The 19741-nt window shown below is 41.3% G+C and overlaps 1 protein-coding gene across 1 annotated transcript in view; it reads left to right on the forward strand.

Annotated features, from left to right (window-relative positions):
* LOC126416756 (glucose-6-phosphate isomerase) overlaps positions 1-19741 on the forward strand; it is a 97125-nt gene that overhangs the window by 19787 nt on the left and 57597 nt on the right. Inside the window, exons 3-4 of the mRNA XM_050084597.1 lie at positions 5795-5986; positions 6214-6294. Coding sequence (XP_049940554.1) covers positions 5795-5986; positions 6214-6294 — 273 coding nt within the window. The remainder of the gene's footprint in view (positions 1-5794; positions 5987-6213; positions 6295-19741) is intronic.

Here is a 19741-nt window from a genome sequence, read left to right on the forward strand (position 1 = left end):
TTTCAAAGATAGGAGAAGCGGGCGACGGAGTTTCATCCATCGGTAGGTGATCAGTGTTTACTCCTCTGATCGGCATGTGGGCGTCGCATTGTAGCAGTAAGGACTGCCCAGGTCCGGCAGAAGGTTATAATGCTTCAAAAAATCTGCACCCAACACTGGCTCTACAGTATTGGCCACAAAAAATGTTCATAGGTGAGGGGTGTAGTTATCCAGTTGAACTGTGATAGAGGCTATGCCTATCACTGGAATCACTGAGTCTTTCATGACGCATAGTTGTATAGTGGATGGTACATGTTTTCCAGGAGCCACCTGAGGTGGCAGTGTACTAAAGTTGGCGCACCTATCGACTAGGAAGTGTGCTCTAAGATGGTTGTTGTAGACTAACCAGGAAAGTACTTGGGCTCAAACACAAATAAACCAAAATCGTGTGAGAAATTATGTAAGGGTCTCTTATTGCACTAGTGATACTTCTGCATTTGCAAAGCTCTGCAGTCGTCCGTTAGAGGCCTCTACGTATGCCATGCCGCATTGCACACTGACATGCAGGTACACCAGTCGGAACCAGTAGCGACAGTGCAGTGTGCCTCTGAAGTTGCGTTATGTGACATTATTTGTGTATCGAAGCGTCAGATGGCTTGGCGATTGGTAATCAATCCTGCTAATGTATTGCGATTGGTTGAGATGAAGTTACGAAGTACCCTTCTTCGTGAAGATGGTATTGGTGTAAAAGACAAATAATTCGCATGTTTTCTGGTATCTATTATAGTGCAGAAATATGAGCATAAGTTAGAAACAGATACTGTTGTAACACTAACACATAGTGATGATGATAGGGATGATAATGATGTTGCAATTAGCTAACTGTGCAACACATAGCTACACGATCGATGTCGCTATATCAATGGATGGACGATTGGCAGACAAACTCTATATTTGCTTCCAGAAATCCAATGGATAGTTTGGACCCCGCGTGTCAAGGGAAATAGAAACGCGGTGCCCTCCAAATGTCGTCGTTGATGCAAGTGTGAGTGGGAAGATGACGAAACAACATCTGAAGACGTTTTTTCTGTTAGTTTTGAATCCATATTTGTCAAGAAAGTCATTAGTACTTTGTGACTCCTGGTCTGGATATAAGGATGAACAAGTACTACTGGAAGCATCTAGCGGAAAACGTGTAGATTTAAAAATCATTCCGCTTAAAACTACAAAATATGCACAACCTCTGGATGAGTATTTCTTCAGGCAATATAAAATATATGCCAAGAGAATAACAGACTTCATTAAATTATGTTACAGTAATATGCAGCCGAAATTGCACGACAGATTCTTTATCATGAATATGCATTCTGTCATTTACAATCAGTTATCTGCAGGAGTATACAGACCAATGCTTCGTTACGTGTGGCAGAATGCTGGCTACGATATTGGTGAACCAGTGAACAACTTCAAAAGTGTCATTTCAACACTGTTCAACACTGATATTATAGAATGTGCAAAAACGCTACGCGATCAACTTGCATTTCTTCACTGTGTGTTTTGCAGTCATTCGTGTTGCTCAGAGCATTTTATTGACATTCCGCATTTACATTTATAGTTAAGATTGCTGCATTGTGTATGGCGTCTACAATTACATCTACAGTGATATCTAGAGCATGACTGCAGAGTTTTGCAGAAAAACGATACCCACCAGCACATTCAGAGGTACATAATGGTCCTGTAACCAAACGTTCATACAGATCTGTTTGTTCGAGCCCAAGTACTTTCCTGGTAAGAGCCATGCACTGTTAGAATCTAGATGCAGATTATAATGAGTGTTGTAATGCTTCATAGTGAGGCAGCTTGAAGCAGGGGAGTGACCTGATGTGCCTGTGTCAGGCTGCTGTTCTAGTTTGGGTAACTGCTGGACATGTGTTGGCAGTGAAGCATGCGTGGAACCACGAGGGGCGGTGTGACCGGGCAGGTACAGTAACCTAGCTAGGGGAGTTGTTGTGGCGGTTAGGCGTGGGTCGACAGCCAGGTGTGAATGCGGCAAGTGGTTGTTTACATTCCACTACACACGTGGCGCCTGGGTCTGTCGTGGTATCTGATTATTGGTGCCTCACTGCAACGTAGTCTTGTGAGGCTGCTGCGGGCATGACGTGGATGGGCTTGGGTGAGGTCAGAGCAGATCAGCGACTGTTGGTTGGCCGGTCACTGCACAGTGAGTGCTGCGCAGTGGTCTCCACGGGCAAGGCCAATGTGGAGACGTGTGGGCTGGCTGTAGATGCAACCGGTGTTGATGTTGGTGCCGGAGCCAATGTGAGTGTTTATCAAGGCATGATGTTGTGCGAGGGTAAACATCCAGTTGGCAAGGCATAACCAGGTTTCCATCTGTTTGTCCTCAAGCATTAGCATTGCTGTCTCAATGTTTTCAGGCAGCTTCAAAAGCTATAGTGACCATAGAGCACAATCTGATAAGAGGTTTGTGTCGATTCGGAGGTGTAACCTGTGCCACAGCACTGACTGATTTTCATGGCCCAGCGACGTTTCAGCGATGGCTAGGTGGAGTGGGTGTTCAGGTGAATGCGGTAGGCCTGTAATGTGAGTGTCTTCACTGTCACATTTCAGTTAGTGTTTGGTGTGTGCAATAGAAGGTTGCTGATAAGATCGGTGTTGGCGTGGTGGTGGTTCAAAAGCACCAAAAACTTGTCATGGTCGTCTGTGATCCCGGCCGGCTGCATCATGCACTCACTGAGTGTGAATCATACTTGCGGAGAATCAACTTGTGGCAGCAGCAGGTGTAACCTGATGTATGGCCGCTGGTAATCTGCTTGGTGGCGAGGGGCCGCGAGCAGTATGAGGTGGTTGTAATAGTGCAGAGTATCTGGTGCGGGTTTGTGAACACTGTCTGGTGGTGCCGATAGAGGTGGCAGCTGTTGTCGTGGTGCAGTAGTTGTGGGAGGTATGTCAGTAATGGCGGGTATTTTGACCAATTATCACGGAACATGGCGCAGATGTCATGGAGGACGGTGATGTAGTGGGGCACCAAGGAATGTGGCATGGTGGACGGGTTCTAATTGGTGGCAATTGTAGTGGATGGCACATCGGCGTGGGTCACCCAATGCGGCAGCTGGTGAGGCTTGCCGTATTGATATGCTGTGGTTGTGAGGTGTGAAAACCCTCCACAGTTGCAGGTAGACACGGTGTGCCTGCTTGTTGAGTGACGTCACATGGCTGGCATGGTCCTGAGCACGGTGCGGCTGTTGTCGGTGTGACGTCACTATGATGATGTCATGAGGGTCACGGTGTGGCTGTAACAAGTATGATGTCACCCGGGTGACGTACAGTTCCGTGCAGAGCATAAAGTTCGGGCGGCGGCTGTAGAATAACATGGTCTGGTGCATGAAGGTCACTTGTAGGATGGATTTGTCCACAATAACCCGTAAATATTGGTTCTCTGCAGTGGAAGACGGTAGTATATGGTGACGATTGTTTGACAACAATTGCGGTACTCTGGAGGGTGTCCATAATTTGGTACATTGCACACGGAATGTCGATATGTGCTGAGTGACTAGAATGAAAATGAATGTGTGTGGTTCATTAACACTGTCACTGATTGGTATATTAGTAGCACTGGTCATGTGGGAAGTGGGGATGGCAGCAGGAAACCATTGTTCACCGTGTAGGGTCACTGTTGAGGTAGCTCAGTTAATTAAGGGAGTAGCAGGCTTCGTTTCACCACCTTCACTGATAACATCGTACTTGATTTGCGATTTAGTGTTTTTGTCTATTTGCCGAGAGATCATTATGCCCTGGTTTGGCGGTTGTCGAAACTATGGGAACTTTGTCGACCGTTCGAGAACTATAGTTGCACTGGTTATATCGTCCGAGAATCAGCGAGAACACCAAATAAATGCACTGATAAATTGTCTGTATTGATGCCAGGTGATGAAGCATCATTATGGGGCATATTCTTCGCGGCGTGGGGTTTGTATCCCACAGTAATTGCTGGAATCCTGGCATAAGAATAGCTCGGTATTTCACGGTGCGGTTGAAAAGAAAATAACGGGGCCACCACTATTGGTAGTTGAGTGGGCGTGGTAATTATGACAATAAATAATCACTCACACTCCCATCACTTACTGCGAATACTGTTATTCTTGCAGCGCATAACCAATGCGTGTAGTATAGAGCGCATACTACAGATGACTGATCTGACAAAGATATAGTTGTTCTTGCTGCGATAGGGTAGTGATATTATACGGGATAGAGCCAGTGGCTCTATATCCACAGAAAATCGTTGGTGTTCTTTCAGTCGGTTTCAGCCACCCTCCCTGAAAAAGAACAAACTGTCCCTTCTCTGGTATTGCTACAGTTTGTCAGCAATTGCTTAATATCGAGATTTTGTCTATGTAAACTGATGATCAGAGTAACTTTCCTTGATTTTGCTGATACAAATGGGAATTTAAAATTCAGGTTTTGCCCCTTGTCGAGCTTAAGATTGCAGCAGACACGAATTCTAGTGCACACGTGGCAAATTAGACTCTGTTGTGGCTACTTGGTCCAAGTCATTACCTGGATTACTTTGTGGGATTATTTCTATTTGACTCAGTACAGGATGATACGCAGTAATTCGTCACACACAGAAATATATTAAGATGTAATGATCATTTAGCTGATGTGAATTCTGATTTTATACATGAACAATTATCCTAGCATTTTAAAAGAAAGTCACATAATAATTTTAATGTAGAAGTTTATGACAGCTAAAACATACTTGGAAAATGTGATCAGTAGCACAGTTGGTGTCAAATATCTGTGACTATTGGTGAGACAGGAAGGGAGTTTGAGTGAATAGGAAGAAATATAAGGTCCATATTACTGGGTGAGATATATAGAACTCTCTCCACCTTCACCAGTGATTAACGAGTAAGTTGACTTAAGTTTATGTTCATTGTGAGGAAAAATGAGACAATGGAGGATTGGATGATTTGCTGACAGGCATTGTATGTGATAGCATTACTAGCAGTTAGTAATGTGGTTAATCTAGTTCCATTGATATTGGTCAGTGTTTTTGTCAAAGGGCCTAAATGAATGGCTACTGATGACTCATATCATGTATCCAACAACTTGTATTTTTTTAGTGTTGTCTTCTTGTCACGATTCAGGGCTCTACACAGCTTGCCTCTACTTGCAGTCGGATAGCTCAACATGTCAACAGACTGCCTGGAGAGATCACGCGATGAGTTCATGGCATTATTTTGTGAAATTCAGACAGATGTGTCAACACAGTTTGATGCTCATGTATTCATCTGCATCCCATTGTGCATTCCTGCAATTCCAATAGCATTCAGCTACATGAAATTTCTGGTTATGAAGAAATTAATGTAATAGACTTCTGAGCTATCATTTATGTGTGATTTGTGACATGACCATCTTGGATTTCAGGAAAATTGATTATAGAAAGGAAAATATACACGAACCATTGCAACACTTCATGTGTGTTTCCTCATTTTTACTTCCCAGCAGCTGTACACAACATTGCATTTTTAAATATCAACAGAGAACTACGGAGGGAAACATTTTTATGTGAAAATTATTTTTATTGTAATTTTAGTGTAAAATGTCCATCAATTTTGAAATGCCATTTCTTTAAACATATTTTTAAAGTATTGTGCAACAGCTCTTTTCTTGTCAGATAGTACATTAATTCTGGAAAAACCTCCATACTGGGGGTGATAAGTCCCCTGTACAATTACGTAATTGCTTTTATCTGCTCATGAGTAGTCTTTATTTACTAATTTATTGCTTTCAGGCTAAAGCAAGACAAGTTGAGAAAGCACGTGATCTCATGTTTTCGGGTGCTAAAATAAATTTTACTGAAGACAGAGCTGTTTTGCATGTGGCACTGCGAAACCGTAGCAATACTCCAATTCTTGTTGATGGAAAAGATGTAATGCCAGAAGTGAACAGCGTTTTGGAGCACATGAAGACATTTACAAAACAGGTAAAAAGTTAATAGTTGGTTGTACTAGTATTGATATTATGAAGGAAAACACAGTAAATGTATTTAGACATGCTTGCTCATCACACTCTCTTTATGTAAGTATCCACTTCTTACTGCCTCATCCTAGAATGGATAGTTCTCATTGCTCACATTATGTTTAGAGCAGAAAAATTGTGTTAAGGATTATGCTGCATTTGTCGTAAATTCTAATAATTCTTTTTTTCTAGGTGATCACTGGTGAATGGAAGGGATATACAGGAAAACCTATTAAAGATGTCATTAACATAGGAATTGGAGGTTCAGACTTGGTAGGTATGAATTGTAAGATTCAACAATACAAATAGATTAGTGAAGTAATAACAAATTGTGTACATAAGTAATAACACTGGTTGTGGGGTTTTCTATCTGGCAACAGTGTTGGGCATACCCTTGCCTGTGGTGACAGCCAAAAACTACAGAAGTCTCTATTGAGTTTCAGCTGTCTAATGTAGCATGATGATCTCTACCGATTTTTCGAGCACAGCTGTTATTTCTCGTGTAGTTTGAATCTGCATGATTGAATTTTAAGCAAGAGAGTATCATGAAGGTATTTTTTTTTTCCAGATTCTTGTACAACTACAATTGAATATCTTAGCAATCGTTAGGAGAGTTCAGTTATTCATGGATTCAAATATGTGGGCAGCTGAAGGCATATTCAAAAGGTTGAGAATCAATTGAAGATAAGCCTTTATAGAGTTGAAGACCACAAACATCAAAATCTGCTCAAACTGTGTAATAACCAGGAATTTACAGGAAATTGATTTTATGTGGAAAAGTAAGAAAAACTAAGGCACTCATTTTGTCATAAACCACTCTTTGAGGTTTTGCTTTGGGGATCAGTCAGTAGTGGAATCACTGCATAAGGAATGTTTGTTGCTCTATTGTGGCTGCCTGTATAGCACTAACAGACTTCAGTACTGCCCACAGATTTTTTTAGCTAATTGGTATATTTTTAATTGGAGAAGGAAATATGTAGAAAGAGATATTTGAACATGAATGTTAGGTAGATCAGTGGAGAACATTCAGATGTTGTGTTTTTCCTAAATTCATTATAAGTTATTACTGTGCAGACTATCTTACAGTGTCATGCCTAAAGCAAATAATGACTGCAGCATGATTATCACCCATTTTGTAACATGATGCATTATTGCTGTTGAAGTATGTTAATAATGGCAGATTGAAGAATGAATTGAATTTAAGCCTTCAGAGTTAACGACCACAAACATCAAAATCTGCTCAAACTGTGTAATAACCAGGAATTTACAGTAAATTGATTTTGAGTTACAGATTGAAGAATGTTTGTGGAACTGTTCATCATGTACATAAGGCTGTTGTACACTGACCTAGTGTGACATGGATCGGTCATAACAATGATAAGAACAGGCCTTACAAGGATAGCAGGAGAGGTTCTAAGTTGCATAATTTTTGACAGAACTGGAAAAAATTATTACATTTTTTTTAATAGTTTCATTGGCTAGCTAATGCTGCAAAAAGTTCTACATCACTACGCAGGGTATCTTAAGTTACCTTCTCTCCATAATACCAGTATCATACGCTATTGTGAGAAAAGTTTATTGTGAAACATTTTTGGCTTTTGTTGTATTTTTCCAGTTGCATCCTCAAAATTTTACTCCTTTACTCCATGCAAATACAGAATTTAAGTTTGCTCGTGGTACATTTTGTTTCTTGCTTTTAAGGATAATGTCTGTTTCAAAAAAGGTAAATCTGCTGCCCAAATTACTGTTACCTTTTTTTCTACTTTATTCACCCATAAATTTACAGTTGCACTTTTTTACTTTTCTGATAACAAAAAGCAAGATGTAGCAGATCCAAGACTAATTAGTTACTATTCTGAATCACATAGTGTTTTTGAAACAATTAAGTATATCGAAATGCTGTCTTGTGGTAGATCGGTATAAAGAATCACAGTGGTTCACTAAAGGTTCCCAAGTTATATCTAGCCTTACGTATGGGTGTGTTCATTGTATTGTGTTGATTCTACCTAAAATGAAAATGTAAGTATTAGAAACTAGTCAGCTTGAGGAGAGAAAACTCTTCAGCCAAGATCACATATGGAAAACCTCTATTTATGATGACTGGTTTCGGTAAACTAAATTACCATCATCTGATCTTCTGTGATGAACACCTGTCTTGCTGTGCTGCCATCAGTTTCTGATTCTCTATGGCTGTTGATGCATTATTCAGCAATATTATTCGGCTCGGACATTCTGGTAGGTCAAACACCACTTGTTATTCCAGTTAACTATCGCCTACAAAACTTCTCGAAACAGTACAAATTACTGTTTTGCAAAACTGCGTTTTCCTTATAGCTAATTATCTTTCTTCTGTCTATACTTTCTTTTATATGGAGTTGAATAGTGCTGGTATTTCAAGTTCGGTGCTAAGTGCGATTAGTATGAGGAAGACGCAGTATTGCAAGACAATTTTCACTGTCTCAAAAATTTTGTACACAATAGATAAATGGAATAATGAGTGGTATTTTGACCCACCAGACTGTCAGAGATGAGTAACATTGTCGAATAATGCATCAAAGACGGAAGAGAATCATAAACTGATAGCAGCACAGGAGAAAGGTGTTCATCAGAGGAGGTCAGAGGATGGTAATTCAGTATACTGAAACCGATCATTGTAAATAAAGCTTTTACAAATGTGATCTTGGCTGAGAAGTTGTCTTTCTTCCAGTTGAATATTTACAGATTACCCCGTATTACTCAGTATGAGCAAGAGAACTACACTCATGCTCATAAATTAAGGATAATGCTGATACATGGTGAAACAATGCTCTGGTGGGTGGTTTGCGGGTTTAAATCAACTTGGGGTCTGACCACGTGGTGCATTTGACCTGCGGTCATTGCACGATGGCACTGGCAGCAGTCCACATACGCAGAGGTGTGTTGGTGCATATCAGAGTATGGTGCAGCGAGTAAGTGTGCAGACGTTTTCAGATGCGCTAATGGTGACTGCGTATTGAAAATGGCTCAAAGAACACATATTGATGACGTTATGAGGGGTAGAATACTAGGGCAACTGGAGGCTGGTCAAACACAGCAGGTCGTAGCACGGGCCCTCCGTGTGCTGCAAAATGTGGTCTGAAGATTATGGCAACGATTCCAGCAGACAGGAAACGTATCCAGGCACTACAGTACAGGATGTCTACAGTGTACAACACCACAAGAAGACCGATATCTTACCATCAGTGCCCGCAGACGTCCACGGAGTACTGCAGGTACCCTTGCTCGGGACCTTACCACAGCCACTGGAACAGTTATCTCCAGACACACAGTCTACAGATGACTGAACAGGCATGGATTATTCACCCGGAGAGCTGCAAGGTGCATTCCACTCACCCCTGGTCACAGGAGAGTGTGTAAAGCCTGGTGTCAAGAACACAGTACATGGTCATTGGAACAGTGGTCCCAGGTTATGTTCACGGAGAGTACGAGTACAAGTATAGTCTGAACAGTGATTCTCACCGGATTTTCATCTAGCGTGAACCAGGAACCAGATACCAACCCCTTAATTTCCTTGAAAGGGACCTGTATGGAGGTCGTGGTTTGATGGTGTGGGGTGGGATTATGATTGGTGCATGTGCACCCGCACACATCTTTGACAGAGGAGCTGTAACAGGTCAGGTGTATTGCGACGTCATTTTGCACCAACATGTCTGCCTTTTCAGGGGTGCAGTGGGTCCCACCTTTGTCCTGATGGATGATAAAGCGTGGCCCCACCGAGCTGCCATTGTGGAGAAGTACCTTGAAACAGAAGATATCAGGTGAATGGAGTGGCCTACCTGTTCTGTAGACCTAAGCCCCATCGAGCACGTCTGGAATGCTCTCTGTTGACGTATCACTGCATGTCTTCAAACCCCTACAACACTTCAGGAGCTCCGACAGGCACTGGTGCAAGAATGGGAGGCTTTACCCCCGCAGCTGCTCGACCACCTGTTCCAGAGTATGCCAACCCATTGTGCGGCCTGTGTACGTGTGCATGGTGGTCATATCCCATATTGATGTCAGGGTACATGTGCAGGAAACAATGGCGTTTTGTAGCACATATGTTTGGGGATGGTTTTCTCAACTCATCACCAATACCGTGGACTTACAGGTCAGTGTTGTGTGTGTGTTCTCTATGTGCCTATGCTGTTAGTGCCAGTTTTGTGTAGTGCCACGTTGTGTGGCACCACATTCTACAATTATCCTTAATTTATGAGCATGAGTGTAGTAAGATTGTACTTTAATAAGAGGAGAAACACTTAGAAGCTTAATCTGAACATCATGCTAACAGTAAACTGGCACTGTGTTGCTTAACACTAAATGTATCATAAAAAGTGTTGCACTTCACTAAAGACAAGCATTGTTTGGGTTTTTCGATTTGCAACCCCTGTCTGTATGTAGAGCCATGGAGGTAAAAGCAAGCCCACATTCTCCATGCATTTCAGAAGAGTGCATTTTGCCTCCAGCAGTGGCTTGCATACATTGTTCGGTCAGTTGACATGCCTCAGAATGTCATTTCGGAGTTCGAGCTTGTGCTCGTTGTCTCTTTGAATCGAGAAGGTTTGTTGTCAACCAGGGTTGCCATCTCCCTAGTCGGCATACACAGTGATGTCGTCATTTGAACATTAACAACCACTGTCATGAGGCGCATATCATTGAAGACTGGCCCTTTAAATGTTGCCTGTGGTCTACACAGGCTGATGATGGCTCATAGTTAACCTGAGGAGCCAAATGTAGGGAATGTTTTGACCCAGACAGCGCACAACTATATCCTTTCAATTAGTTTTGCAACTAGACATTCAATAAGAATGACAGTGAAATGAGCCTGGTATAATTTTAAATGAAGATGTGGGTAAGGGAACCTAGATCACTGGATTCTTTTTGTGTTTATAGAGTACAGGATTTGTGTGATGCCTGATGGTCTTTGAAACAGTTTGCAGGTGGCTGGGTGCTGATGCGTGTCCTGCAGATTAAGCAGGTTATGTTTCTGGCTGATACTAATCAGAATTCAAACCAGAAACTATTAGGTAAACTGTTGTAAATACTTGTGAAAATAATCAACTTTCCAGTTCTCTAGCTTATGATATAACTCAATACATTTGTGAAGTTATGACATGGCCACAAATAATTGATGCCTAGAGTCCCTTCAATTGTTTAGTTAACTTTTTGTTGTTCATGGTGGGATTTTTTGACGAAAAATCTGCAAATTTCATCTACATAATTTCTTTCCTGTGTGTCCAATGGCAGTGTGAACATAGAAAAGAGGAGCTTCCGATGAACTTGTTAGTGTATCAGAATGTGAAACAGGAATAAGTCATCACATTTCATAAAGTCTACGATTCAATTTTGATATGAATAAGATAAGGGGCAAAGTTTTTATAAGAACTTGCTGCTGCTGGATAAATAATATTGGCACTAAAGACAAAATTAAAATTTTCTTAAGTTCTCAGATGAGCAAATGCAAATACATAATAATGACATGCTGAAGGCAGTTATCAAAAATACGTCTACATCTACATTTATACTCCGCAAGCCACCCAACGGTGTGTGGCAGAGGGCACTTTACGTACCACTGTCATTACATCCCTTTCCTGTTTGTCGCGTATGGTTCACTGGGAGAGCGACTGCCGGAAAGCCTCCGTGCACACTCGAATCTCTCTAATTTTACATTCATGATCTCCTCAGGAGATATAAGTAGGGGGAAGCAATATTTATATACCTCATCCAGAAACGCACCCTCTCGAAACCTGGACAGCAAGCTACACCGCGATGCACAGCACCTCTCTTTCAGAGTCTGCCACTTGAGTTTGCTAAACATCTCTGTAACGCTATCACGCTTACCAAATAATCCTGTGATGTGACGCATCGCTCTTCTTTGGATCTTCTCTGTCTCCTCCGTCAGCCCGACCTGGTACAGATCCTACACTGATGAGCAATACTCAAGTATAGGTCAAACGAGTGTTTTGTAAGCCACCTCCTTTGTTGATGGACTACATTTTCTAAGCACTCTCCCAATGAATCTTAACCTGGCACCCACCTTACCAACAATTAATTTTATATGATCATTCCACTTCAAATCATTCCGTACGCATACTCCCAGATATTTTACAGAAGTAACTGCTACCAGTGTTTGTTCCGCTATCATATAATCATACAATAAAGGATCTTCCTTTCTATGTATTTGCAATACATTACATTTGTCTATGTTAAGGGTCAGTTGCCACTCCTTGCACCAAGTGCCTATAATGCTGCAACTTCTCTGTATACTACAGCAACATCTGCGAAAAGCCGCATGGAACTTCCGACACTATCTACTAGGTCATTTATATATATTGTGAAAAACAATGGTCCCATAACACTCCCCTGTGGCACGCCAGAGGTTACTTTAATGTCTGTAGGCGTCTCTCCATTGATAACAACATGCTGTGTTCTGTTTGCTAAAAACTCTTCAATCCAGCCACACAGCTGGTATGATATTCCGTAGGCTCTTACTTTGTTTATCAGGCGGCAGCGCGGAAGTGTATTGAACGCCTTCCGGAAGTCAAGGAAAATGGCATCTGCCTGGGAGCCTGTATCTAATATTTTCTGGGTCTCATGAATAAATAAAGCGAGTTGGGTCTCACACAAGCTGTTTCCGGAATCCATGTTGATTCCTACAGAGTAGATTCTGGGTTTCCAGATACGACATGATACACGAGCAAAAAACATGTTCTAAAATCCTACAACAGATCAATGTCAGAGATACAGGCCTATAGTGTTGCGCATCTACTTGACGACCCTTCTTGAAAACTGGAACTACCTGTGCTCTTTTCCAATCATTTGGAACCTTCTGTTTCTCTAGAGACTTGGGGTACACGGCTGCTAGAAGGGGGGCAAGTTCTTTCGCGCACTCTGTGTAGAACGGAATTGGTATCCCGTCAGGTCCAGTGGACTTTCCTCTGTTGAGTGTTTCAGTTGTTTTTCTATTCCTTGGACACTTATTTTGATGTCAGCCATTTCTTCGTTTGTGTGAGGATTTAGAGAAGGAACTGCAGTGCGGTCTTCCTCTGTGAAACAGCTGTGGAAAAAGGTGTTTAGTATTTCAGCTTTACGCATGTCATCCTCATTTTCAATGCCATCATCATCCCAGAGTGTCTGGATACGCTGTTTCGATCCACTTACTGATTTAATGTAAGACCAGAACTTCCTAGGATTTTCTGTCAAGTGGGTACATAGAATTTTACTTTCGAATTCACTGAACACTTCGCGCATAGCCCTCCTTATGCTAACTTTGACATCGTTTAGCTTCTGTTTGTCTGAGAGGTTTTGGCTGCATTTAAATTTGCAGTGAAGCTCTCTTTGCTTTCGCAGTAGTTTCCTAACTTTGTTGTTGAACCACGGTGGGTTTTTCCTGTCCCTCACAGTTTTACTCAGCACGTACCTGCCTAAACTCATTTCATGATTGCCTTGAACTTTTTCCATAAACACTCAACATTGTCAGTGTCAGAACAGAAATTTTCGTTTTGATCTGTTAGGTAATCTGAAATCTGCCTCCTATTACTTTTGCTAAACAGATAAATCTTCCTCCCTTTTTTATATTCCTATTTACTTCCATATTCAGGGATGCTGCAATGGCCTTATGATCACTGATTTCCTGTTCTGCGCTTACAGAGTCGACACGTATGGGTCTGTTTATTATCAGTAGGTCCAAGATATTATCTCCACGAGTCGGTTCTCTGTTTAATTGCTCGAGGTAATTTTTGGATAGTGCACGTCAAGCAGTAAAACTCCATTTCATACCTATTTACAGATCAACAGTGAAAGGTAAGTGCATGTGATTAATGTTAATTGCGTAGCAATTCTTTTTTCTGTGGCTATTATTGAGTATGCAGTTCAGTAAAGGAAAAGGGAACATGTAAAAAATTTATATAAAAAAGTACACACAAGTTCTGCAGCATATAACGATTGTATATTTTTACCACATTTGCATTACCTACAGCCAAAAAATGTGTATAATTGTAGGTGCTATTCTTTGCTCTTAAAAACAGTTATTAAAATGTAGGGGTTTACTTCTAAATAAATTTCACAGAAATATGTTTTAATTGAAAAGGTAAAAAAGTGTTCAGAGTAGCAGAGATTCCATTCGTAAATTACTCGCAGCAAAGTAGTGATTCCTATCAAACATTTTCAATTTTTACAAAAGCATTCGCATCACTATAGTTTACCATGGTCTTCAGTTCCTGACTGCACTCTCATAACATACAGTAGTCTGTTGTCTTGTTACAGTGTATTATTCATTTGTTGTTTTCCATCATCAGGGATTTGGAATGAGTCAAGATATACATAAACATGAGACGAGGACAATCTAATCTGTATACTGCATTAATAGTAGACTGTAACTACACTGCTTGGTGGTGCTGTTTTACATCTACATCTATACTCTGCAAACCACAGTGAGGTGCATGGCTCAGAGTACATTCCATTGTACAAGTTATTATGGTTTCTTCCTGTTCCATTCATGTATGAAGCATGGGAAGAATGATTGTTTCAATGCCTCTGTACACGCAGTAATTATTCTGATCTTATTCTCACGATCCCTATGTGAGCGATACATAGGGAATAGTAGTATATTGCATGAGTCACCATTTGAAGCCAGTTCTTGAAACTTTATTTATAGACTTTCTCGGGATAGTTTATGCCTATCTTGAAGAGACTTCCATTTCAGTTCCTTCAGTATCTCTGTGACATTCTATCATGGATTAAACAAACCTGTGTCCATTTGTGCTGTCCTTCTCTGTATACATTCAGTATCCCCTGTTAATCCTATCTGGTACAGATCGCACACATTTGAGCAATATTCTAGGATGGGTCACACGAGTGATTTATAAGCAATCCTCTTTGTAAACTGACTGCACTTATCTAATATTCTACCAATAAATCAGCCTACCACCTGCTTTACCCACAACTGAACCTATGTGATCATTCCTTTTCACATCCCTACAGAATGTTATACCCAGATATTTGTATGAGTTGGCTGATTCCAACAGGGACTCATTACATTCATAGGATACTATGTTTTCTTTTTCATTTTGTGAATTGCACAATTTTGCATTTCTGAACATTTAAAGCAAGTTACCCATCTTTGCAGCACTTTGAAGCCTTATTAAGGTCAGACTGAATATTTATGCAGTGTTTTTCAGATAGTACTTCACTACAGATAACTGCATCATGTGCAAGAAGTCTGATGTTACCATTAATATTGTCGGCAAGCTCAGTAATATGAGACATGAACAGCAAGGGTCCCAACACACTTCTCTGGGGTACACCCGGAGTTACTTATACATCTGATGACTCTCCATCCAAGATAACATGCTGTGTCCTCCCGACCAAAAAGTCCTCAATTCAGTCACAAATTTCACGTGATACCCTATATGATTAAACTTTTGGCAATAAGTGTAGAAGCGGTAATGGGTCAAATACTTTTCGGAAATAAAGAAATACAACATCTGCCTGATTCCTGTGATCCAAGCTTTCAGTATGTCATGTGAGAAAAGTGCAAGTTGGGTTTCACGTGATCAGTGTTTCCAGAATCCATACTGGTTGGCGTTGAGGTGGTCATTCTGGTCAGGATACGTCATTGCATTTGAGTTCAGAAGATGTTATAAGATTCTACAACAAATTGATATGAAGGGTGTTGGTCAGTAGTTTTGTGAATCACTTGTACTACTCTTCTTGTAAACAGGTGTTTCCATTGCTTTTTTCCAAGAACTGGGCATGGTTTTTTGTTCAAGGGATCTACAATAGATTATAGTTAGAAGAGAGGCTAACTCAGTCACGAGTTCAGTATAGAATCTGAGAGGGAGTCCATCAGGCCAAGGAGCTTTGTTCAGTTTTAACGATTCCAGGTGCTTCTCAACAACGCTGACATTAATATTTTTTTCATTCATCTTTTCAATGGTATGAGGATTAAGTTGGGACAACTCTCCTGGGTTTTCCTTTTTGAAGAAACATTTGGTACTGGATTTAAGCATTTCAGCTTTAGCTTTATTGTTGTTGTTGTTGTGTCTAGGCAAGACAGCCTAGACACAATGCGAGGAAGCCGAAAGGCACGCGCTACGCTCACGTAGATGGGCGTGAGGTCTGAAACAGGATACGTAATGAATGCTATAAAAAAAAGTACGTAGCTTCTGGAATACATAACTTTAATCCATCCTTTTGGTACATCTGGAGATTGTGGCGATACAAGTGAGACTCTTTAGATACATGCAATCTTACTAATGGCGCCTTGCTAGGTCGTAGCCATGGACTTAGCTGAAGGCTATTCTATCTGCCTGCTCGGCAAAGGAGCGAGGCTTCCTCAGTGTGCATCGCTAGCTACGTCGTCCGTACAACTGGGGCGAGTGCTATTCCGTATCTTGAGACCTGCCTTGTGGTGGCGCTTGGTCTGCGATCACACAGTGGCGACATGCGGGTCCGACATGTACTAATGGACCGCGGCCGATTTAAAGCTACCACCTAGCAAGTGTGGTGTCTGGCGGTGACACCACAGTTGTGGTCTTCAGTCCTGAGACTGGTTTGATGCAGCTCTCCATGCTAGTCTATCCTGTGCAAGCTCCTTCATCTCCCAGTACCTACTGCAACCTACATCCTTCTGAATCTGCTTAGTGTATTCATCTCTTGGTCTCCCTCTATGATTTTTACCCTCCACGCTGCCCTCCAATGCTAAATTTGTGATCCCTTGATGCCTCAGGACATGTCCTACCAACCGATCCCTTCTTCTAGTCAAGTTGTGCCACAAACTTCTCTTCTCCCCAATCCTATTCAATACCTCCTCATTAGTTATGTGATCTACCCACCTAATCTTCAACATTCTTCTGTAGCACCACGTTTCGAAAGCTTCTATTCTCTTCTTGTCCAAACTATTTATTGCCCATGTTTCACTTCCATACATGGCTACACTCCTTACAAATACGTTCGAAAAGACTTCCTGACACTTAAATCAATGCTCGATGTCAACAAATTTCTCTTCTTCAGAAACGCTTTCCTTGCCATTGCCAGTTTACCTTTTATATCCTCTCTACTTCGACCATCATCAGTTGTTTTGCTCCCCAAATAGAAAAACTCCTTTACTACTTTAAGTGTCTCATTTCCTAATCTAATTCCCTCAGCATCACCCGACTTAATTCGACTACATTCCATTATCCTTGTTTTACTTTTGTTGTTGTTCATCTTATATCCTCCTTTCAAGACACTGTCCATTCCGTTCAACTGCTCTTCCAAGTCCTTTGCTGTCTCTGACAGAATTACAATGTCATCGGCGAACCTCAAAGTTTTTATTTCTTCTCCATGGATTTTAATACCTACTCCGAATTTTTCTTTTTGTTTCCTTTACTGCATGCTCTATATACAGATTGAATAACATCGGGGATAGGCTACAACCCTGTCTCACTCCCTTCCCAACCACTGCTTCCCTTTCATGCCCCTTGACTCTTATAACTGCCATCTGGTTTCTGTACAAATTGTAAACAGCCTTTCGCTCCCTGTATTTTACCCCTGCCACCTTTAGAATTTGAAAGAGAGTGTTCCTGTCAACATTGTCAAAAGCTTTCTGTAAGTCTACAAATGCTAGAAACGTAGGTTTGCCTTTTCTTAATCTTTCTTCTAAGATCAGTCGTAAGGTCAGTATTGCCTCGTATGTTCCAATATTTCTATGGAATCCAAACTGATCTTCCCCGAGGTCGGCTTCTACAAGTTTTTCCATTCATCTGTAAAGAATTCGTGTTGGTATTTTGCAGCTGTGGCTTATTAAACTGATAGTTCGGTAATTTTCATATCTCTCAACCCCTACTTTCTTTGGGATTGAAATTATTATATTCTTCTTGAAGTCTGAGGGTATTTCGCCTGTGTCATACATCTTGCTCACCAGATGGTAGAGTTCTGTCAGGACTGGCTCTCCCAAGGCCGTCAGTAGTTCTAATGGAATGTTGTCTACTCCCGGGGCCCTGTTTCGACTCAGGTCTTTCAGTGCTCTGTCAAACTCTTCACGCAGTATCGTATCTCCCATTTCATCTTCATCTACATCCTCTTCCATTTCCATAGTATTGCCCTCAAGTACATCGCCGTTGTATAGACCCTCTATATACTCCTTCCACCTTTCTGCTTTCCCTTCTTTACTTAGAACTGGGTTTCCATCTGAGCCCTTGATATTCATACAAGTGGCTCTCTTTTGTCCAAAGGTCTCTTTAATTTTCCTGTAGGCTGTATCTATCTTACCCCTAGTGAGATAAGCCTCTACATCCTTATATTTGTCCTCTAGCCATCCCTGCTTAGCCATTTTGCACTTCCTGTCGATCTCATTTTTGAGACGTTTGTATTCGTTTTTACCTGCTTCATTTACTGCATTTTTATATTTTCTCCTTTTATCAATTAAATTCAATATTTCTTCTGTTACCCAAGAATTTCTACTAGCCCTCGTCTTTGTACATACTTGATCCTCTGCTGCCTCCACTATTTCATCCCTCAAAGCTACCCATTCTTCTTCTACTGTATTTCTTTCCCCCATTCCTGTCAATTGTTCCCTTACGCTCTCCCTGAAACTCTGTACAACCTCTGGTTTAGTCAGTTTATCGAGGTCCCATCTCCTTAAATTCCCACCTTTTTGCAGTTCCTTCAGTTTTAATCTACAGTTCATAACCAATAGATTGTGGTCAGAGTCCACATCTGCCCCTGGAAATGTCCTACAATTTAAAACCTGGTTCCTAAATCTCTGTCTTACCATTATACGAGGGCCGTTCAGAAAGTAACCTCCGGTTGATTTAAAAAAAATACACCAAGTTAAATAAAAATATTTTAATATATACATCTTACAACTACATCTTTGCACTATTTTTCTACATAGTCTCCATAGCGATTGAGGCACTTATCGTATCTCTTCACAAGCTTTGAAATTCCTTCTGATAAAAATCACCCGCTTGTGCCTGGAGCCAGCCTGTGATTGCATCTTTGAGCTCTTCGTCGTCATCAAACCGCTGTGACCCGAGCCATTTCTTCAAATGCATGAAGAGGTGATAATCACTTGGCGCCAGGTCTGGGCTGTAAGGTGGATGGTTGATAACGTCTCACTTGAAGGACTCAAGAAGGGCCGTTGTTCTGCGAGCAGAGTGAGGACGGGCGTTATCGTGCAAAAAAACGATACCGGAAGTCAGCATACCACGGCGTTTGTTCTGTATAGCCCGTCATAACTTTTTTATTGTTTCACAGTACACGTCTTGATTAATGGTCGTACCATGTTCCATGAATTCAACCAACAACACCCCTTTGGCATCCCAAAACACCGTTGCCATCAGTTTTCTGGCAGAAAAATCTTGCGAGGCTTTTCTTGGTTTGGTAGGCGAATTTGAATGTGCCCACATCTTTGATTGTTCTTTTGTCTCAGGGTTCACGTACTTAATCCAGGTTTCGTCACCGGTCACGATTCTGTTTAACAATGGTTCTCCTTCGTCCTCATAACGTGACAGAAAGTCTAATGCAGAGGCCATTCTTGGAGTTTTGTGGTGGTCGGTAAGAATTTTGGGCACCCATCGTGCACAGAACTTACGGTAACCCAATCTTGCTGTCACTATCTCGTACAAGAGAGTCTTAGAAATCTGTAGAAAACCAGTAGACAACTCCGACATTGAGAAACGTCGATTTTCGCGAACTTTTGCATCAACTGTCTGAACGA

Source organism: Schistocerca serialis, chromosome 8 (genome assembly GCF_023864345.2).
Source record: "Schistocerca serialis cubense isolate TAMUIC-IGC-003099 chromosome 8, iqSchSeri2.2, whole genome shotgun sequence".
Lineage (NCBI taxonomy): Eukaryota > Metazoa > Arthropoda > Insecta > Orthoptera > Acrididae > Schistocerca > Schistocerca serialis.